The sequence below is a fragment of the Chrysochloris asiatica genome, unplaced genomic scaffold (genome assembly GCF_000296735.1).
Source record: "Chrysochloris asiatica unplaced genomic scaffold, ChrAsi1.0 scaffold00261, whole genome shotgun sequence".
Lineage (NCBI taxonomy): Eukaryota > Metazoa > Chordata > Mammalia > Afrosoricida > Chrysochloridae > Chrysochloris > Chrysochloris asiatica.
In genome coordinates, this window is record NW_006408779.1 from 3,430,680 (window position 1) to 3,453,223 (window position 22,544).

Sequence of the window (22,544 nt, forward strand, 5' to 3'; positions counted from 1 at the left end):
GCACTGTAGGATAAGCACTGGATCGCAAGGTCTATTTGAGCCACAAGGTGGCGGTTAAAATCCACCAACTGCTTCTCAGGAACCCTATACAGGGTTACTATGTATGGAAACCCAACTCAACAGCACTTAATAACAACTAAACAACACAGGTAAGGCATTAAGAATTAAGAATGCTACTTGGCCCAAAGTCATTCCAGCTCCGTTTTAGGGACGAGTCTAACTACCTGCAGGTTCAGCTGGACCAGATCCGCCTCCCTCTTGGCTAAGGCTGTCTCTAAGACACTGTTGTGCTCCCTCAGGGCGGCATTGGACTGTCCAAGACCTGTGAGCTTCCCCTTCTCATGCTCCAATTCCAGAGCCAACTTCTGGTTTGATGCTTCCAGGTGCTTGATCTTCCTCCGAAAGCCTCTGGATTCTTGAAGCTGAAACAATTGGAGTGATTTTGGTTGTTCACAGTTAGCACACATGTCAACTTAGCCAATCTCAAGGGCCCACACCTCACTTGCATGTAGCAGGCCTTTGCTCTTTGACTCGAAAGGACTACAGCCTGCAGCCACCATTGTTGGTGCTTCTCTCCCCTGAGACCAATGGCTCGATTCTGTCTTACGAACCACAGGCTTCAGAAGAACCACCTCCAAGTCTCCTCAGAATGCACTGAGGCCTGGGCTTAGGATGAAGGGAGAAGGGCAGGGGTCCAGGGTCTTTGGTGACATCACTGAGGTGTTGCATCCTGACCACCTGAACTCGTCAGTCAGTTTGAGAAGACTTCTGGTTATTTGCAACCAAAGCACTCTTAACTGAGCAAAGGGCCCCCACAGCGAATGCCAATTACCACTGTATTGGGGAGGCCAGTGAAAACAGCTGTTCTTACTAGACTGCTCATCACAGAAAACCAGAGGCGCAGTCCGAAGGTGGACAAGATGCACAGCTCTGCTCCTTTCTGTGCCTGTCCTTGTACCAGGGCCCACAGTCACTTTCGTGGGGTTCCCGGTCCTGAACAGAGGTGGACAGTTACCTCGTCTTCAAGTTCCATCACCTTCTCTCGCCGCTCCTCCAGGTCCTGGCTGGTCATTGCAATGACTTCCTGCAGCTCCTTCTCTAGCATCATCTTACGGTAGCTAACAGTCTGCACCTCTTCCTCCAGGGCCTGGATTCTCTCCTAACCACGAGAAGTGAAGGCGCTTCACTATGGACACCACAGGACGGGCAGCCACGGTAACCCACATGTCCTCTCAGCCCTGACCACATGGAGGCCAGGGGGTAATGTGCCAGTGGTTATCTGGACACAGGCCTGTAACATGTCCCTTTTCCTTAAAGGACTTAAAATAACCATAGCAGACACGCAGAAGTATCAGAACAAATGAGTTTTGGTTAAATGCTTTGAATACATAGAACATTTTTGATATGTCGATAAAAGTGAACACTTATGGCAAATAAGGAGTATTCAAAGTACTATAAAACACAGACACACACTCACCCACACCACACATCTACACCACTGATGGTAAGAGGCTCTGTTGTAAGCACTTCACGTGTATCACCTCATTTAACCATCCCAACGTGCTCAGTCTATTACGTACCACAGCTCCATCTCATTTCACTGAGGAACAAAACCCTTCAGTAACTGAAGTTTTTAAAGGCCATCATCGCCTGACAAGTGGTGGTACTGAAATCTGAACCCACAACTCAGGCTCTCAAGCCCATTCTCTTACTCAGCTGCCACAGCTGCTGGTTAACACGCCTGTGTGGCCAGGAAGTGACAGAGTCTGTGTGGCACCTGACACTCCATCACTGTTACTGCCGACACCAAAGAATGAAAGTCAGACATCTTTAAAAGCAGAAAGGAAAAAGGACACAGAGTCAATTCTATCCCCTCAACACTGTATCAAGTAAGTGGGAGAGCCTTGTTCTGATGTGCAGTGTCTTCCTGCTCTTAAATGCTTAAAGAGACAGGAGACAAAACAAGCCATTCATGAGGGAAACACGTCACTGAAACCTGAGTGGAAGGGTTCCAAGTGCAGAGCAGAAGTGAAATGCACAGTCAGAAGACAGGTAACATCCACTCAGGCACCTACATTTAAGATCAGGCTGCTGTCACCAGCATTGGCACCCCGGGTCTGAAGCTCGGCCAGCTTGGCCTCCGCAGACTCCTTGGCAGTGAGGGCCTCCTGCAGGCGGCGGCTGAGGATGCCCACAGCATTCTCATAGGCCTTGTGCTTGGCCCTCATCTCCTTCTGGGCACTGGTGAGGTCGGAACCCAGACACTTCATCCTCTGCTTCTGCTCCGTGATGGCCCTTGGACCCCCCGCAAGAGAAACAAACCTTTACTGCAATCCTCACCCTGTGTGCGCTCAGGGTTACCCATGCCCACCCCACTGTCCCTCTCCAGTCGAGGGGCCTGGAAGAGATACTTGGCCCCCTCGGACTCCCCTGAGTTCCGGCTGAGGTGTGCACAGCACACACGTGTGGTGGGGTCCTGGTCTCAGTCCACTTTAGCCACTCACCACCCTCAGGCCCGTGCTCCTTTTCTAAAACACCTTACAGGATTTATAAGAAGACTGACCAATAGCCCCTCTCCTAGCACACAAAATCTTTCCAACATTCTTGTTGGTTCTGAGCAGTAAGCCAGAGAGGTCAGGCCCATTCATGAGACATGAGACACTGGCTGGTAAAAACAGTACAGTGTGGGGATGCTGTGTGGGTAAGAAAGTCCTCAGAAATACACGTGTGTGCGCATGTGTGCACGTGGTGGGGGTTCACCCTGAACATGCACCAAAGGGTTAACTGGTTAGGGAACCAAGATGGAGGCGGGTAGAGACATGCAGTTGAAGATTACAACAGGGGCTTTGGTTAGAAAGAGGCTTTAGCGAATCAGATGCGGAACGCAGGGTTATTCTGTGGAGCCTATAGTCTCGCTTTCATTTGTAATCTAAGTTCCTGGGCACGTTCTACTGCTGCACCGCCGGTGTACAGGCACCATACTGATGGTGTGCTCCCGGGGTAGGCACTGTTGTCAAGAGGTCTCCCAGGTGGGCCTCTCCTGTAGACACACCCAGGAGGACAAGGCCCACTGACCACATAGCACCACTCCCACCCCTCCTGTGGACTCACGTCTTGGCTTCTTGTTGCAGCTCCTCAATTTGTTTCTTTAACACCTCGTTGGCCTCTGTTAGAACGATCATCTGCTCTTTATCAAACTGCAGCGACTTCAGAGAAGAGAGAAGGGCCAGCATGAGAGGTGCCCTCTGTGGGGCAGCGTAGAGGAAGCTGCCCCTGCCATGACCACACAGAGGTCACGTGTGTCGGGCCCTGCACTGACTGCTCCTTCACACTCCGTAGGTTCTGAGCAGCTCGGCAACATGTCTCCAGAGCTGAACATCCGAGTGGATGCGTCTTCTCTTCACTGTGGCCCTCACACACTGTGAATGTACCAACCCCTGAGAAGCTGGCCTCCCCAAACCAAATGCTCACACTCCCACCAGTAGCTGCCCTCACCAAGAGCCCAGCTCACTCACAGTGCTCCCCCTCCCACTCCTGACCTGCAATTGAATCTCCATGTCATCACGCTCCTTCTGCACCAACTGCAGGTGTCCCTCCAGGTCGGCCATCTGCTGGTGCACCTGGGACACCTCTCTCTGCAGCCTCGAGTGCTCCACCTCCACTGACTTCTTCTCTCCCTGAAGCTTGACCAGCTCTTGCCTCAGCTCTCTCAGCTCTGAGTCCAGCCTCTTCTTGGTGGCCTTCAGCTCACTGATGAGCTGGTCTTTGGAGGTGGCATCCCGGCGGTAAGCTTCCACCATCACCTGTCACCAAACACATGAGTGACAGCTGGGGGTGGGCTGCTCTCAGGAACCCTAACTGAAACCAGATTGAGCCATTTCACAACACACTGACAAAGAACATGAACTCTGAGCTAAAGGAACCTTCCACATTTCATCAAGTGTAAAACCCCAAGAAGACATCTCACACTATGTGTCATGAGAGCTGCCATCATCAACGCCGTCACACCCTCATCAGGGTCTGGAACAGGGCAGCAAGCGACCGTACCAATGCTTCCTCTGTCCAAGGAATTTGGCAATTCCTTCTGCCTTCAGTTGCCTGGCTTCAGGGGTAACCCTCTTGCCTGAATCTCAGTAAAAAAATACAGATTGCTCGACTGCTCTGGGACGGTCCTCTTTCGCAGATCCTGTAAGACCCCTGAAGCCACACCTAAGTCCAGCTTTCTTGTGAAAGTCACAACTTGGAAGTTTTTCAGAGACCCTGGAAGCAGCCTGTTCCACATGGAGTCACCTGGGGGATGGCCCCCTTGGGGAAGCCCATGCAAGTCCCTGCCAGGGCAGCAGTGAGGAAGATGCTCCCGGCTTGAGAGGCAGTGAAATGGGGCTAAGAGTGCACATCTTCTTAGTGAAGTACCTTCAAAATAACTAGGACAGGTTCTAAAGGTGGCATTTTTCTTGCTCAGTTTTCTTCTACTGGAGCAATTATACCCCAAAAGGACTGTTTCATATGTGCGTTTCACATGAGGAAACCCAACATTTTTACCTTTTGCTGAAGAAACTGTTCCTTTACTTTCTGTGTCTGTCTCTTCAGAGTGGCTGTTTCCTGCTGCAGGTGCTCCACCTGTGGGAGACACGTGTGCACAGGGTTACTCCAGACAGCTCTGGAAGGAAGGGCCCAGAAACAGTTCCCAAGAGCCAGCACAGCTGTAACTGTTGGGGTGAACCGTGGGTTCGGAGACTGGCTGTCACGGCAGAGGTCACTTGCCTCTCCCTTCCTTACCACTTAAAAGAATTAAGACAAGGGGATAGGAGGCAAGAGGATGGGGCAGGGGAAGCTCCTGATATGGAGTTGGCAGAACTTTCTGGAAAGGTTTAGACTGTAAACTTCTTTGGCTTTGCCAGCCACACTATGTGGCAGTGTCTCACCCCTGCTACTGAGGTACAAACAGTCTCAGCCACTCAGTCATGAACAAGCCCACCTGTGTGCCAATAAAACTAGTTACAAAGGCAGGGGTTGGGCTAGGCCCTGGGCTACAGATGGCCAGTCCACTTCACATCTTTGTGGCTGAGTCTGATCAGTGATTAGTTCTCAGGTGGTCACAGAAAGGGCAGTGGCTGAAACCACCCGGTGCTCTGCAGTAGACAGGTGGGTGGTCTGCTAAGAATGCAGCGCCTCAGCAGGCCTCCAGCCCCACAGAGGAGCTTGTTGGTAGTGGGTTGGTTAGGGGGTGCTGGATCCGCTATGATTTGCTGAGCGCATGGCGCCCAGAATATAAGTTTGGGTCAGTGTTTGACAAGAGACTTTCTCCTTTATTTGACTTTCTCAAAGGAAAATACACAGATTTCCTCTTGTCGTTGATGTTTGTATGATGGAATTTGAGATTACAATTACTGTCTGGTACTAATTCTATTTCCTTCCACATCATCCTTTAGCTTTTTCATTCTGTCTTTTTAACACGTCTGCTCACATCAAAACCGTGTCATGTCACTACACAGCGTCCCCAGCTGTGACCCCCTGTGGGATCACAGACCAGCTCCATCCTCCCCTTCCAGCTCACACATGTCTGCGCGATGATGGGACCATTTTGACAAGCAGGTGTGTGGAGTGTTGGGTGCCACACGCAGTCAGGCACATAGACATTGAACGCCGAAGTTCACACATGCTCAGAGATCATAAGAACTAAGTCATCTGTGTTTCCAATAGATTTCTTTCAAAAGCCTCAAACAAAACTCAGTTTCTCCCACTGTGAGTGCAGGCTAGAGTCCCAGGCAAGTCTAGGATAGGACCCCTTACCTGGACCCAGAGTCGTGGCCCAAAGACCCATCCAGGTGACTTGCACAGAGCCTTCAAAAGGTAGCAGCAGACCATGTTACCTGGCTGGACTTCACGGCCAAGTCTTGTCTCAGCTGCTCAAGAATCTGTGACGTCTCCTCGGCGCCCTCTTCCAGGCGCTTCGCTCCCCTGTCCAACTCCTCCTCGCTGCTCCTGGCCGCCTGCAGAGCCACCTCCAGGACGATCCTCTCGTTCTGCAGGAAGCGGATGGTATCGTCCTTGGTGGCCGCCTCCCCCTGAAGCTCCTCCAGCCGGGCCTGCACCTCCTCATGCTGTAGTTGCAGACGCTCCAGGTTCTGCTCTCTGGCCTGCAGAGCCTCGTGAGCCGCGCTGAGCTGCTTCATCAGGCTGAGCTGATCCTGCTGTAGGGTCTCCAGCTGCTGTTCCCGCTGCTGCAAAGCCACCTTTACCTGGAAAAGAACAAGATGTGGCTGCTCCCAAGTACACGTGTATTTTCACCTTTGGTGAGTTTTGAAGTAAAACTGATGAACACTTGGGGGAAGCTGGGTTTTTTCTGTCATACAAAAATCCAGTTTAGATGACTCCCAGTGGAAATAAGTACCTTGCACTTACAGAGCAGACAGACGGGACAGATGGCTGGATGGCTGTGTGCAGGGGCAACAGAGGGACTGATGTGATGGTCACTAAAAGGCCCGGACCTCTGCCCTAACTGTGCATGAGAAGACTAAGCAAGCGCCCAGTGCAGTCCTAGTATGGAATCCTAGACCTGTGAAGCAGGGCTCAGATGGGCTGCCTTCACAGGAACGCCATGTCTAAGACCAGCTCCCTGTTTACCTGCTCCAATTTCTGCTCCAAGGACACTGCTGAGTCCGCCATCTTCTGCAGACGCTCCTTCTCACCCTCAGATTCTTCCAGCCGCCTCTGCAGATCCTCCTCTACCATCGTCTTGGCTTCTTGAATCTGAACAAAAGCAGCTTCCTGGTCCAACATGTCAGCCTGGGCCCAGAACACAAAGCATGTTTTTAAAAGCAAGAAGGCTTATGTACCCCCAGCAGCCAACCAGGGCCCCTCTCCCGGTCAGCTGGGCGGCTCCTCCATCCAGGGCTATGTGTGCTAACCCCGAGTTGGCTGGACAGAGTGACAAGGAGCAGAGTTTGAAGGCCTTGCTCGGTGCTTCGTACAATGGAGCCTGTAACCGTGAGATGGACAAGAAAACACATCTAAGTGCAGAGAAGTGGGCCTGCGCAGGGCCTGCCCTGCAGTCCAGTGCAACCACGTGCATGCTTCAGCTGCTGACCATCCAAGGACAGAAAGTAGCAGCGCTGGTGCCAGGATTGCCCCCACTCACCAGGAGGCTGTGTGCCCAGTCACTGTGTAAGGGGAGGCCTGGATGTGTGAGCAGTGACACCCAAGGTCATTGGGCGATGGGACAGATCACGGGGCTGCAGTCAGACTTCAGCAACAGCTACCCCAAGTCAGGCCACGTCTATCAACTTACAGAGAAGAGGAGACGCCAGGGGAACGGAGAGCTCTCCTGACACTCCGAATTCTGTACACAGACTAAACACAGCGACAGCAGAGCCACCAGCCAGTGCTATGTCACAGACCCCAGGCAGCATCCCAGAGCTGGTAGTGACAGGCAGCATTTGCTGATAGGGATATGGAAGAACGCAGGCGCTGAAGGTGGATATGGCAGGTGCTATGAGAAGGCATGAGAAGGCACACCGGTCCTGAGACTACCAAGAGCTCAGTGATTCGCTCCCAGGTGGGCTGTGAGTCTGGTGAGCGTGAGGTGTTGCAGAGTGGTAAGTGCCCACATGTGGTGAGCAGACGGCATTTGTAGAACGTGTCCAAGTATCCACAACGCTCTCACCTCGATGCTCTGCAGCTGAACGGCGATGCGTTCCTTCTCCTTGATGGACCTGTGCTGCGTCTCGGTCAGCTGGTGGGACAATGACACGTTCTCCAGTTTCAGGTGCTCCAGGAGGCCCGCCTGGGTCATCTGTCCAACCTTCCAGGAAAAGGGCAACAAAGAAAGTCACCACGTTTAAGACACGTGGAGATCAACCTGTCTTGGGCCTGTCGTCACAAGAACTCACTGCTCCGGGGGTCACACCCCAGACTCTGGGTCTGTCATCACAGGGCCTCACTGCTCCAGGGGTCACACCCCAGACTCTGAGCTTGTACAAGACCTCACTGCTCCGGGGGTCACACTCCAGACTCTGGGTCTGTCGTCACAAGACCTCACTGCTCCGGGGGTCACACCCCAGACTCTGCAGCTGTATCAGCTGCATGGTAGCTCCATGAGGAGGCGCGTTTGAGCCCTACAGGAGAGGGCCAGCAGCCTGAATACCGTCATCTCCCCACCCAGCAGGCCTCTGACCCTCGGGCCCCCTGAGGAGTAGTGAACAGTACAGAGACGAAATGAAAACAGAGACGGAGAGCAGGCTGGGTCCTCTATGACCACGACTGCATCCAACTGTGGCTCCCAGGCCTTGGGTTGTCCCCAGCAATGGAAGCATCACGATTCCTGCACCCTCCCACCTCATACAGCCAGTTCCTGTTACTGGGAGCAAGGGAGACACTCAGGGTCACAACACATGTTAGAAAGCTGAGCTACTGAGTACTGAATCCTGGGGCCAAAAGGATTTTTAAAAAGCAGCTGAAGTTCCCAAACTCTTGCTCACAGACTCTTCCTCCATTTCTGACTTCTAAATTACATAGTGACAAATGTGAAGACACAGAAACCTGGTTGAACTGGGCAAATAGTTGATGCTCAGATAAATGCACTCACTCCAAAGTCACCCACTTGCATCACAAGTTATTTGCAAGAATATTTTAAGGAGAACAAATGCTTTTCTGCATGGTCCTTTGGCTTCCTATGCAACAGAGTAAATTTACAAACATTTTTTAATCATGAAACTACAGTTATTTCTCAACTTGGGAAATGACATTTCAAATAAACCTACAATATTTTATTTGGGAGGGAGCAACAAAAATAGGGATACACCAAAGCCCACTGGTAAATTCAAATGTAGACGAAGCAAACACAGGCTTGTCCACCATTCACGAGGCGCTCTGACTCAAAATGGGGCTCCTTTCAGCAGCTACCTCTCCGTGTGAGCATCTCTAACACCTGCTGCTTAGAGACTGAGGTGGCTCATGCAGACAGCCTTGGTGCCCTCAAGAGCCCCAAGTCCACAGGTGCCCAGGAGGACACTTTCCTGAGGACGTGGATAGTCTCCTGTCTCACAGATGAGCGCCAAGGTGCAGTGGGACAGGACGGTTCAGACAACAAAGTGACAACAGAGAATAGAAGACTGTCTCCTACAGGACTCGGACACACTGTTCACATGGGGAGAGCCAGGCGTGTCCACTCACAGCCGGGGCTGGGCTATGGACTGCACACAGGAGACAGATGAGGCCAAATGATGGGTGCGCCCCTTAGGGCCAATGGGATATTCCAAAGACGGGAAGTTAGCACTAGGAATGAAGGCTCAACACAAGCTGAGTCTGAGGATGGGTGACCGGGGAGGCTTGTGGGCAGGAGGGGAGTAATTTTTCTGTGGAATTTAGAAAAAGCCTACTCTACACTGAGACCAGATTAGCCCCGTACCCGCGCGCCTGCACCTGTATGTGGGCCATCTCGCCTTGCAGCCTGACCCGGGCCTCCTGTGCGAGCGCAAGCTGCTGCTGGTACCACTGCCGGACGCTCTGCAGGGACGCAATCTCGGCCTGCGACGCCCTCAGCTTACTGGTCAGCGTCGTGCGCTCCACCTGCACCTGTTGCAGCTGGCTCTGCAGGGCCATCATCTGCCGTCTCAGGTCGTGCACTGAAAATGAAGCAGTCAGCTAAGACGCAGCTCTAACCCCAGATGGCTCTCTGGGGAGGACAAGTCGCGTGCTGGTAAAGACTCAGATGCTGCTGCTCCCCTCCTTGTGGGCCTGACCATGTCAATCAGCCAGCGGCAGAGCCAGCATTGGCATCTGTGCTGTGGCCAGGCCACCTCAGACCAGCCTGTTCACTGACTGCCGGGGGGAGAGGAGAGGAGAGGAGACAGGAAGTCACAACTAGAAAATATGCTTAAATTAGCACTGGACCCAGTGCATAAGGAAGCATCATCCATCCTAAATATATTGCTCAGAAACTTAGTGTAAGTGTCCAGTGGGGTGCAGGCCTGAACGAAGTCCTCAGGCAGAGATCCAAAGGCCATCCACTCCCTGCCCTGTCTACCTGAGTGTGTGAGCGGCCCACAGTGCTGAAGACATGAGGCCAGGCCCTCCCAGTGTCAGGACTGCCTGGACAGTGCCTTAGTTGATGGACTGGACATCGTAAATGCTCCGACTAAGAAGTTAGTAGAGATACAAATGGCTTACAGTTTCATTTCTGAATTGGCTCTTCTGTGGCATCACAGCCACGTGCACTCTGCCCACCAAGTCCTTTTCAGTGCCTCGTGCCCTGACTCTGCACAGACTCATGATAAAGGACCTGCCTCCTATACGCCAGGGGCTTCCACTTCCCCTCACTGCCCCTCCCTCCTGTCTTTGTTCAAACAGCATCAACAAGATGCCCTTTGTGGGCCAGCTCTTCTCTAGAAGAAGGCACCATCTCTGTTCTGGATCCAGCACGTCGACTGTCTGTGGGATCCCAGCCTCTGATAACCTCTTCTCAGTACCGGGTCAGTGAAGCCACATGGCCTGACTGAGCTCAGAGGAAGGGAGAAGTTGTCTGCGTTCATGTGAGAGCAAGCCTGCTCCTTCTGAGGCACATTTCTGAGAGTGGCCTGGAGCCATCACTGTACTAGAATGGGAGTGAGCCTGGAGTTACTGGAGACAGCACAGATACGGGTGAGTCCCAGCGAGGCTGAGGAGGGGATGGCAGTGCAGACTCAGGGTGTACAGCAGTACAGACCCCTCTGGGCTAGGATACACAGTCAGCCCTCAGGAAGGGGTGATGCCCGCCCTGGCCTCATGTGCAGTCAGTCCTGCCAGGCTTCATGTGTGTCTGCACCTCTCGTGCCCAGTCACCAGCAACTACAGAGTTCTTTGTGACTCCAGGCAGGGTGCTAACCCAGCTAGACTAGAGGCCAGGCCTGAGATGGGAGAAGATCCCTAAACAGCATTCTCAGGCCTCGTGTAAGCCTTTGAAACAGAGTCTGAGACTCAGGAGGAGGAGGCAGCCCTCCTCCCCTAATACCAGTGCAGGAGGGGAACTACTGACTGTGGAGGGACCACAGACCCCCTCCAGGAGCCAAATCGCCCCCTTACCGCGCACGTAAAATCAGATCAGTGACTTCCAACAGGATGTGTAATTGAGTTACAAACACAGGCATCTTGTGGGTCCCCTATAAAGTAGGACAGAACCCACAGCCGTGTCAGGATGACAGCAGATCGTTCTCAGACGAACCCTAGATTGACCGGAAAAGGCAGGGGGTTGGCTTGCAGACTCACCTGTGTTGTCCTTACTGAGCATGCTCTTCTGCATGTCTTCCACTTTAGCCACGAGCCTCTGGTACTGCCCCTCAGCCACCTGCAAGTCGTTGTTGGAGGATGCCAGGCTGGCGTTTTTGGCTTCCAGCATGCTCTGCAGCTCAGTCATGGCACGCTCCAGGTCCCAGCAGGACTGCTTCAGGGTGTCCACTTCGCAGCTGAGTGAGTCCTGTCTCTGCTGGCTGTCGTGGCTGTGCTCAAGCTGTGCCTGCAGCCTGGTGTTCAGGGCAGCCAGCTGTGCCTGCAGCTCCGCCTTCTCCTTCAGGGCCTGAAACAACCCCAACATGCAGTGACTTCCACAAGAATCAGGCCTCCCGGTGGGTTAGGACTGGCCGGTGAGACAGCCAGTGAAACAAAGACCCAAAAGGCAAACCTGACATGAGAACAAGTCATCCAGCCTCCCACAGAGCAGTCTCACAGACAACTCCCCAATGGGCTGAGAATGCGTTCACTCAAGTCTGGGCACAGCCATGACAGAGCTCAGCATCACCCAGGAAGAGATGAGAATGTATTCACACAACACGGGAACATGGGAGAGCAAAGCTCAAAGACACAAAAACACAACAGACAAAGAATACCAGAACAGTACAAGGGAGCTTCAAAAAGTACACGGAAACGTTCTATTATCTTTGAATTTCACTTTTCCATAAATTTTTTGAAGTCCCTTCATATAAGCCTCAGAAAAAAGTAGAACCCACATGTTAGCAAAGGTAAGATCTGCCCGTGCCAGGAAAGGCTGTATCACCAGGGTTGGCAGCTGTCTCATCGCACAACTTGGAGGCTTTCAGGGAGTGCCCACAAGGAACACAAGGGGGGCCTGGCCACATCATGTCAACAGGCCAAGCCGACTTCAGACGATGTACAGGCCACAGATGGGATTCATTTCATTGTGCCCACAGATGGGATTTTGCTAATGCTGTTTATTTTTTAACGTAAGTTTTGTGGCAACCATGCATTAAGCAAATCTCACTGGTGCCATTTTTCCAAGCGCATGTGCTCACTTTACGTCTTTGTGTGCATTTTGATCATTCTCATCTTTTCTTCATGCTACTGCACACTTAACAGACTTCAACACTGTGCCAACATAACTGTTTGGTACTCTGTTGCTATTGTTGTGAAATGCTTTCGGGGCGGGTCGGTCCTGACTCACAGGAACCCAGTGTAGGTTTTTGAGGAGCTGCTGCTGAGTCTGAAGCACTGACCATCCTGTAGTGCCACACCAGGACCGTATGTGACTTGTCTGGTTGTGTTACCTGCTTTACTGAGGTGGACAGCAGGCCTGTGGCCATCATCACCCAGAAGGTCACTTATGCAGCACACAGCTCCAGCACGGTGTCTTACCTGGCTGGCCTCCAGTGACAGGGCCTCCAGCTGCCCCTCCAGCCGCATCTTCTCTTTGAGCACCTGCAGCATCTCGCCCTGGGCCTCCGTGACAGAGCTCTCCATGGACACACTGGGGATAAGCACACACAAGTGGTCAGCAAGGGCATGCCAGCAGCTCGCTGTTCCTGCGCCTGCTCTGTGATCTCCATGGTCCAGGCCTCCCTGCCACTCTGTCCCCAATGCTTCAGAGAAAGCAAAAGCAAAAATCCCAGTCAGCAGTGCGCCCTTCAGCCACCAAGGGGCTGGGACGTGCTCACCAAACTGCGAGTTGCTTAAGAATTTGCTGGACTAAAAGAATGTGGGGGAAGGGTGGAAGAACAAGGTATATAGGGGATCACTGAGACAGGTTTGCATGGACTAAATGGGAAAGAGATAAATAGTGATGCTCATCCTTGGAAAAACAGGGCTCTGGGATACAGGGATCTAGGATTCAAGAGGGGAAATAATACTAAAATGCTTGACTGTCTTATGAATATTGGTTTCCCTTGCCTATTGTTGTAAAATAGACACTTGAGTGGGATAGAAAGGAATGTTGGGAAACATGATTACAGAAAACTTGAAGGCCCGTCTTCAGTCTATAACTGACTGGAATACCTAAAAGGGGTTCCACAACTTGCCCAGTGAAACAGGCCTCTTGTGGAGACTTGCAGTGTATAGGACCTTAGGTGGCATCCTGAGCCCCATCCAGAACCTTCTTAGGTGGGGCAATCCCACTAGAAAGGACAAGTAAACCAACCTGAAACAGAGTAACAGAAGATACATCTTCAAAGAAAGATCATCAGGAAAAACCCAAAACAAAAATGGCAGTATGACTGGCTACAACAAGAACAAGCGTTTGCCAGGAAATCAAGGCAAGCAGTCAGGTTCCTTCAAGACAAACTCCCCTATAAAACTGAAACTCAAAGGGAACACATGAACAGGCATGTAAGCGTGCTGATGACCACATTGGTCTACTGGTGAGTGGAAGAGGGGTAAGCGTAGCAATGAAGAAATGGGCTGAGTTCAACCACATTCCATAGACTCCTGTTGACCTGGAGATGAGAGAGAGAAGAGGAAGCGCTGGTTGGTCCAAAGTGTGGTGAGACCTGGGGACACCTGAGCCCGTGAACAAGGACATAGCCACAGAGGGCTAGAGCTGAGAGTGAAGCATCCAGCTGATACGAAGTGAGGGGAGATGCACAAGAACACCCAAAGTTACAGACAGTACCCATGTGACCTAGCCTCGATGGCTTGGTAACCAGAACTCGACTAGAAGAAGATAAAAAAACAATTTTTGATAAAGGAAACGAGTGCAAATTACTACAATTTGAAGAACTTGGCCTATATTTACTGAAGTAGTAGCTCAAAATACCAACTGAGAGGGAAGGAGTCTTCACACCAAATATCAATGCTATCCCCTCTGTATACAGGGTAGATAGGGACAGGCAACTTAGGCACTGGATACCTAAAATGAGGGGGTGATAAAAGCACAAAGTGACTGGCTTACAAGTTTTCAAGAGGGAGTTTAGTTTAAGAGTGTGCAGTGGGGGTGGAAAGGGGCTAGAATTCCCACTGAATAGTTTTCATCTTTTCTAGATGGGTCTGGTGAAAAGAGATGAGGTTAAAATTCTTATGATTTAATAGTAATTGTTATCAAGGCTAACTGTGACTGCCACAACTGTGAAGGCAGAAATTTTGTAACAAAAATGGGGGAGTAGTTAACCTGACAGTCCAGAAACAGAGGACTGTAAGATCGTCAATAGAGAAGAGCACACAACCAGAAGAAGACAGAGAGGAAGAAAAGAGGAATCTGATACAATGTGATGAACTTGACCTACACCTATGGATGTAGTAGCTCAAAACAGGGAACAAATGTTTATAGCGAGGATCATTCCCACTCCCCCTCTATAAACAGAGTAGACAGGGATGGGCAACTTGGATATTGGCTACCCAAAATGGGGGGGCCTACAAAGACAAGAAGTGCCTGGCTTACAAGCTTTCAAGAGGGAACCTAGATCCAGAGGGCATGAAGGAAGGTAGAATCTCCACTGAGTAGTATTCAATCTGTCTAGGCGAGGCTGATGAAATGAAATGTGGATAGGTCTCTTGTGATAAAATAGTGAATAATTGCTATTTATCAGGACTGCTTGTGAGGGCTGGAAATGTAAAGGTAGACGTTTTGTAGCAAGAAAGGGAGTGATTAACTTTGCAGTCTAGGAGCGGAGATCCCTGCGGCCATCAAGGGAGAAGAGCAGAGAGCGGGACCCTACCCAGAGAAGCAGTGATGCCTGAGATGCAGGCAGACATAATGACATGGAGAGATGGAGCAGCTGGAGACTTGAGATCCTGAGAAGGAGAGGGACTGTGTGCTGACAACTGGGGGGGGCAGGCCTGTAGGGTATACCCTTTGGTTGGTTGATGATGCATGGAGGGGATTGTAACCATGGCAATGAGACGATATACGATAGAATGAATGTAAAAACTAACGTTCTCCCATGTAAACTATCACATAATTCACAATAAAACATTAAAAAAAAAAAGAGAGAGAAGAGCACAAGTGGAATGTAGACCTTATCCAGAAAAGCAGCAACACCAGAGATGGAAGCAGAGATGAAGACATGGAGAGAGAGGGCAGCTGTGGACTCTGGACTCATGGAAGAGAGGGAGTGAGCGCTGGCGGCCAGGAGGCAGGCTTGCAGAATGTGCCCTTTGGTTGTTTAAATGATTATATATTCCTGAGTGTTTCTGTGTATATCCCCATGCCCCCCACCAAAAACAACAACAACAAAAAAAACCCCAACAGGGAATGTAATCAAATACTGTTGAATGATGATGCACAGAGGAGATTGTAATCACTGCAATGAAACAATGGTGTAAAGCCGATGTTACTTCTGTGTGCCATGGGAGACAGGCCGTCAGCATGGCTGATTCTGAACCAATTCCAACAAAGCAGCAGCACTGCTTGGGAGGGAATGCTGATGGTGCCAACAGAAAGGGGTGTGGGTGAAGATGAGGTCACACGGGGGCCTTCACACAGGAGAGAACTCGAGGAGAGTCTGATGTCAGGGCTTCCCACCAACATCTCCAGGCACAGTATCTCCACCTACCTGCTCGACAGGCTGCCTCTGCGGCTCCGGATGTCCCCATTGATCTCTGGCACCTGTTCTTGACGCTCAGCTGCTGCAGCCTGGAGAACGTCCTTAATGGAAGGAAACTGGCCCAGGGCATCTGCAGCCATCTCCTGGCCATTGACCATGTAGGATGTGTCCTGGTTGTGAGTCGCGTCCACTGCTGTGCCCCATGCCCCTCGTGTGGAGATGCCACTGTAGGAAGAACTGTCACTGTCGTTACCATCCAGCCGGAGCCCGACCTCACTGCCGTCAGCCTCCGAAGTGTCGTCTCCAGCCAGTAAGGCATCCTGCACATGGGCATCGGCCTCGAGCGGCAGACCAGCTTCAGCCACTACAGATGTCACGCTCCCTCGACTCACAGAACCCCGAGAGGGGCCAGTGGCCGCGGTGCCTCCACCTGAGTCCCCGGCGTCTGCATCTGTGTCTCTATAATCAGCCAGAGACCGAATCTTGCCCAATTTGGGGCTTTTTTTCTCTTTGGGGCGTGCCAGGAGTCCTAAGCTGCCCACCTTGGGGCCTCGCGGCACACTAGTGCGCAGAAAGGAGTACTCCTTGGTCATGGCCACAGTACTGGCCCTCGGCAGGTTCTCCGGGTGAAGCATGAGTTCAGGGTCTAGTGTGCTGAAAAGTCTCGTCTTAGCTGACGGTTGGCTAGACTGAGAAGGAAACAAAACCACACACACCATGTTTAAAATGGATAAACAGCATTTTAAAACTACCATTCTAAACAGCTGTTTCTAGTCCCACCATTCACTTCTCACTCTGACCACCTCCCTGCTGAGCAGTTGAAAGGTGGCTCTCACGTACATGCCTCCCATCATCCTGACTGAAAAATACCTTCCCCGTCAAACGCATGCTACAAAACTTTCTATTATTCCAAACTTGTCCTTTCAGATAAACATGTTGTTGTTGTTAAGTGCCGTCGAGTCGGTTCCGACCCATAGCGACCCTGTACAGGGTTTCCGAGGGTGTAAATCTTTACGGGAGTAGAAAGCCTCATCTTTCTCCCGCGGAGCGGCTGGTAGTTTCGAACCGCTGACCTTAAGGTTCGCAGCCCGATTCGTAACCACTACGCTACCAGAGCTCCTTCAGATAAACATACAACTTTTAAAAATATTCTGATGAATTAGAAGCGTCCTTATTTTACAAAGGAGCAACGAGAAGAGCTGTTAACGTTTGTACGAACCCAGCAAGCCGACGCTGGGGCCGACACTGTAGCCTGACCCACAGCCACGTCACACACGGAGTGTTCAGCAGCTGTCAGGGGGAGACTCACCCTCTCCTGCTGCCGCTTAGCTCTGTACTGTCGGAGCTGATCCTCCAGCCGTTTACGCGCTTGGAGGCGGATCTGCTCCTCCCTCTCCAGGGGCAGAGAGGCCCCCCCAGCTGAGCCTGCAGGGGGGAAAGTTGATGAAAAATACGCACCTGCCAAGGCGCAGAGACATCAGCTACAATACCTAGACCATTCTGCAATAGATCTTTGCTCCCAAACACAACACGGCCATTGAGCAGGAAGGGCCCTTCTGGGAGCTGCGTGCACTCGTCCACAGCACACTGCTGCCTATGGGTGTCCAGCTTCCCAACAGCAGATACTTAAATGTGCTCTTTCATAGCAAAAACAATTTACAGGCTGATGGACATCTTTTCCTAAGGCTGGGCATGCTGAGTGACACAGGTCCTCCCTCTGACTTTATGAGGGGTGGTCACAGCTGAAACACTTGGGACATACAGAGCACAGCCAGGGCACAACATTCAGGAATGTGGACAGGGACAACGCTGGCTAGAGGGCAAGTGACAGCACTTTCCTGACACAGTGATGTAGATGGATGGCATCTAGACTATGCACTACGTACCGAAGGCATAATGCTGCTGGAGAGGCAAGCTCCAAATGACCAAGCTGGGACTCGCTCCAAGAGCCGAGAGTCAGTTCGGGTGCTGCACCCAGTAACAGGAGGGAAACTCTAAAATATTAGCCACTAACAGACTCCTGGTATGGTGCTGTAGATCCGCACTGGACTGTGAACCACAAGGTCAGCAGTTCAAACCCACCAGATGATCCTCAGAAACCCTAAGAGAGTCGCTACAAGTCGGAACCAACATCACAGCACTTAACAGTAAGTCAGTAACAGAATTAATACATACTTCTCAAGTCATTTATTTTGAGTTTTAAAACGGTCACATTGTTGTTGTTGTCAGGTACCATCGAGTCAGAACCGACTCATAGCGACCCCATGCACAGCAGAACGAAACAATGTTCGATCCTCGGCCAACCTCACTACCGCTGCCACACTTGACGCCATCAATGATGCCACCTGGCTGATCCATCTCGTTGGGGGTCTTCCTTTTTCTCTGACCCTCCACCCTACCCAGCATGACATCCTTCTCCAGCGATTGTTTCCTCCGGACAATATGTCCAAAGTAGGAGAGACGAAGCTTAGCCATCTTGGCCTCCAAGGAGCACTCTGGCTGCACTTCTTCCAAAACAGATTTATTGGTTCTTTTGGCAGTCCATGGCACTTTCAGTATTCTCCTCCAACACCACAACTCAAAGGCATCAATTCTTCTACGATCCTCCTTATTCACTGTCCAGCTTTCGCATCTATATGAGGCTATTGAAAACACAATGGCCTGGGTCAGGCGCACCCTAGTCCTCAAGCTGACATCTCTGCTCTTCAACACTTTAAAAAGTTCCTGTGCAGCAGATTTGCCCAATGCAATACGTCGTCTGATCTCTTGACTGCTACTTCCGCGAGTATTGACGGTTGATCCAAGAAGAATGAAGTCCTTGACAACTTCAATCTTTTCTCCATTGATAAGAATGTTGTTTATTGGTCCAGTGGTGAGGATTTTTGTTTTCTTGACATTGAGATGTAATCCATATCGAAGGCTGTGCTCTTTAATCTTCATAAGTAAATGTTTCAAGTCCTCTTCACTTTCAGCAATCAAGGTTGTATCATCTGCATATCACAGGTTGTTAATGAGTCTTCCTCCAATCCTGATGCCACGTTTTTCTTCATAGAACCCAGCTTCTCGTATTATTTGCTCAGCATACAGGTTGAATAAGTATGGTGAAAGAATACAACCCTGTCTCACACTGTTCCCAATTTTAAAACATTCAGTGTTCCCATGGTCTGTTCGAACAACTGCTTCTTGGTCTAGGTACAGATTTCTTAGAAGTACAATTAAGTGTTCTGGAATACTCATACTTCTCAATGTTGTCCATAGCTCGTCATGATCCACACAATCGAAAGCCTTTGCGTAGTCAATAAAGCACAGGTAAACATCCTTCTGATATTCTCTGCTTTCAGCCAAGATCCATCGGACATCAGCAATGATATCTCTCGTTCCACGGCCTCTTCTGAATCCAGCTTGAACGGTCACATAGTTGAGTGTAAAGCATATGGTTACTAAACCAGAACGTCATTTTGATTTCCGGTTTCAGCACAGCAGCTGAGGGTCCTGCAGAATGCTGTGGTCACACTGTCTCTATGCCACCAACCCCAGGTGGGATCTCAGGAGATAAGTAGCAGGAGTTTTAAACAACTCCAACCTTCTAGAACAGTCACCAGGAATTTCACTAGAAATGTACCAAGATCTTCATTAACTTGAGTATTTTTTTGTCACTGAAAAGACCTCGCACACCTCTGGTGAGACTAACTCGGTGCAGACGGCACTCAGGGCCGACAGGTGTCCAGCAGGCCACTAAGTGAGCAGAGTGGGCTGGGTTAGAACCGGTGATGCAAGTTTGCAGCAAGTGGAGGGACATCCAGAAGGGGCTCTGTGTGGTGTCACATGGGCGAGAATATGAACAAGAGGGGACCAGTGTTAGAATAAGAAATCCAGGCTTCCTCATGGAACCTCTTGACTCCCTAAACCACACGGCAGACCTCACAAAATCATGCTTGCAAAGAAAAAGACAACCTATAAGGAAAATGGCCCAAAGACATGAGCAGATAATTCACAGACAGAACGTCCAAACAGCCAGAGATAAAATATGATTAAATTCATTGGTGGTAGGCATGAGCAAATTACAGTAGTAATGAAATGCCACTTTGCAACTGTCCAACAGGTGAACATGAAAACAAGAGAAGGTGTGGGAGACCAGCCGCCCGCTGTCTCAGGGAGTCCAGCTCAGCAGACAGCTGGGACTCACAGGACATGTGGTGTCACAGGTCACTGGCTAGAAGCTCAGAGAGTAGGAGGACAGTGCCCAGGGCACGGCTGTCAAAAAAGGAATTTGAAGGAATTTCCATGCAACAATGCTGAGTAAAAAACATACACTGATGGGAAGAGCACAACCTCATTTTGAAAACAATGGCCAAATTCTCTGGTGTGTGATCTGAGGCCTCAGAGGCTGAGCTAGAGGGAGCGGGCAGACAAATGAGGACACAAAAGGCCCTGCGATCAGCATGTGGTCAGTGTTTAGGAAAAACTCAGAGAGTGTCTTCAGGCTGACCTGTCTGCCTGCAGACTGTCCCATGGCGACTGGCTTCACACAAGTACATGTCCACAGTTTACAGAGACACAATCCCATCACACTCACACCCACCACATAACAACACAGGAATGGCTATGGGTCTCCAGGAGGCCGGCTGTGAGCAGAGGCTGAGGGAGAACATGGAGCACGAGACGGGGAACAGATGCTTACACAGTTGCGTTTCTTGCATAGGAAGACTTAGTTTGAGAGACTGCAAAGCTTCTTTGCTAACACTGCCCTCAGCACTAGAGCCCTCAGACTTCCTGAGGTTGTCATGGGAACCAGGCACACCTGGATCCAAGTCAGCACCCACTGGGTGAGTGATGGGGTCAAGAGCCAGCGCGGGGCCGGGACAGGGTGGCAACAGCCCATTCTGACAGCCCTGAGTGGGCACTTCCAGGCTTTCTCCTTCACCAGGAACTGTGTTTGCTTTTCCACTGGCACCTGGGGGGGAAAAAAAAAAAATCAAACAGTTGTGGGCATTCCAGTTTCAACAATATCACGTCATTTTTCAAACACTCAACTAAAGTAGGACAAAAAGGCAGTTGCACATGTGACCACAAAGCAGTTTTCATGTCTTACAAACATGCTACCTCGGAGAGAAGGTAGCCCTAGGCCATCCACCCTACAGCAGGTCCACTGGACAGGTCACATCACCACCCTGGGCTAATGGCCTACCTAAGGCTGTGGGATTCAAATACGAATATTCCCTTCCATTTACAAACAATCAGCAAGAAACCTCAAGATGGTCTATGTAAGACACCAACAGGAAAAGAAAACAGACTGGCAATGGAGCAGGCTGCCCCAAGCTGGCCTACCAGGGACGGAGGGCAGACTCCAGGGGTACTGTGGGCAGAGGCGTCTGCCTCCAGAGAGAAATCCCAGGGGGTAGAATCTTTAGATCTGCGCAACCAGCAAAGCTCAGCACAGAACTCAGAAGTGCTTCTTGGCTGGCCCCAGAGGGACCAGCGTCCGCTAGTATCCACTCAGTTCCACCTGCCAACGTTCTTACAAATGAGAGTATTTACTACAGCAAGACGTATTCTTCACCAAAAAGAAAAAAGGGAAGAAAGACTTTTGACAGTTGAGTTATTTTTAGTCTTTCCTGCCCCCTCACTTTCGAAGCCTCACACGAAGGTGCTGGGGGAGAAGAGACTGACTGAACATCCTGGGCTCCAGTTTGTGCCAGCAGTGGCTCCAAGGTCCAGCCAAGGCCAGGCACACACAGTACACATCCAAGAAAGACCCTTCTGCTTCAGCTGACTCTAGGTGGACTCCTGTCATTCGCAATGTGCAAACATGAATCCCAACGAATACAGACAGCTACTTACTCTCATCACTTACTCTGTCCCTGAACCACAGTGCTACTATACCACTCCCCAAAACCTCTGTACTGTGACCTCCCTCAAACTGCTGTGCCGTCCCCTCCGCTGGAACTTCTGTCCTGTCCACCCCATGTTCCCAGGACCTGCAGTGTACCACGTACGGCAGTCTCCCAACACGGTGCTCCGACACACCCTTGCATTTTGCCTGCTGGTTTGGAAACGCAGATGTGGTCAACATCCTTTCTTCCCACCTTTGATTGTGAAATAACACTCATGCCACGGCTAAAAGGGGGTCCTGGTGTGGCACTGTAGAGTAAGCAGTGGAATGCTAACCACAGGGTTGGTGGAACATACCCACCAGTCCCTCCTTGGAAACGAGCTGTAACCAAGTCAAGAGTACTTCAAAGCAAACACAACTAAAAATACTCTTAAACTAAAGGAGCGTTCACGGGGGGTCTGAAACATCAGTCCTCTGCTGGAGCTGAAAGCTGGCAGACTTGTGACTTACCCCAAGCTGTGACCTGCCTGTCAGGCTGCACCGATGAGTCTGGAGGCTCTGGGAGGGTACTGGTGCTCACTGAGGTGCCGCCATTGGACTCTAAGAGGCCACCCTGCCCTGCACCATCCATGGTGATGTGTGCAGATGGCGTGAAGCGGGGTGCACAAGGCAGCAGGCAGGGAAACTGCTAACAAGGCCGCTTCCTCTCCATCAACAGCAGCCGAGAGCGCTACAATAGGACCACAGTACGCTTCCCATGGTTACGGCTTCAAGGTCAACCAACTAATGTCAGGACACCTGGAGGGTGGGAGAGAAAGAACCTATTATGAAGTTCCATTTGTCAGGTTAGAGAACACACGGGGAGGAAGAAATGGGGCTGCGGCATGTTCCTGAGCGCTCTCTTTGGAGCAGAGACTGAGAGCACACAGAGCGAGAGTGCACAGACTGAGAGCTCATAGAGCGAGAGC

At 50.9% G+C, this 22,544-nt stretch overlaps 1 protein-coding gene across 1 annotated transcript in view; it reads right to left on the reverse strand.

Annotated features, from left to right (window-relative positions):
• The window catches only part of GOLGA3 (golgin A3), a 32,134-nt gene extending 9,927 nt beyond the window's left edge, over positions 1-22,207 (reverse strand). The window contains exons 1-16 of the mRNA XM_006874090.1: positions 22,087-22,207; positions 20,425-20,697; positions 17,053-17,168; positions 15,753-16,432; positions 12,625-12,736; positions 11,245-11,551; positions 9,424-9,626; positions 7,667-7,804; positions 6,628-6,789; positions 5,874-6,242; positions 4,543-4,620; positions 3,540-3,803; positions 3,112-3,206; positions 2,076-2,295; positions 1,016-1,159; positions 225-422 (exon numbers count right to left, since the gene is read on the reverse strand). Of these exons, the coding sequence (XP_006874152.1) occupies positions 225-422; positions 1,016-1,159; positions 2,076-2,295; positions 3,112-3,206; positions 3,540-3,803; positions 4,543-4,620; positions 5,874-6,242; positions 6,628-6,789; positions 7,667-7,804; positions 9,424-9,626; positions 11,245-11,551; positions 12,625-12,736; positions 15,753-16,432; positions 17,053-17,168; positions 20,425-20,697; positions 22,087-22,207 (3,480 nt within the window). The remainder of the gene's footprint in view (positions 1-224; positions 423-1,015; positions 1,160-2,075; positions 2,296-3,111; positions 3,207-3,539; positions 3,804-4,542; positions 4,621-5,873; positions 6,243-6,627; positions 6,790-7,666; positions 7,805-9,423; positions 9,627-11,244; positions 11,552-12,624; positions 12,737-15,752; positions 16,433-17,052; positions 17,169-20,424; positions 20,698-22,086) is intronic.
• Positions 22,208-22,544: the final 337 nt, after the last annotated feature.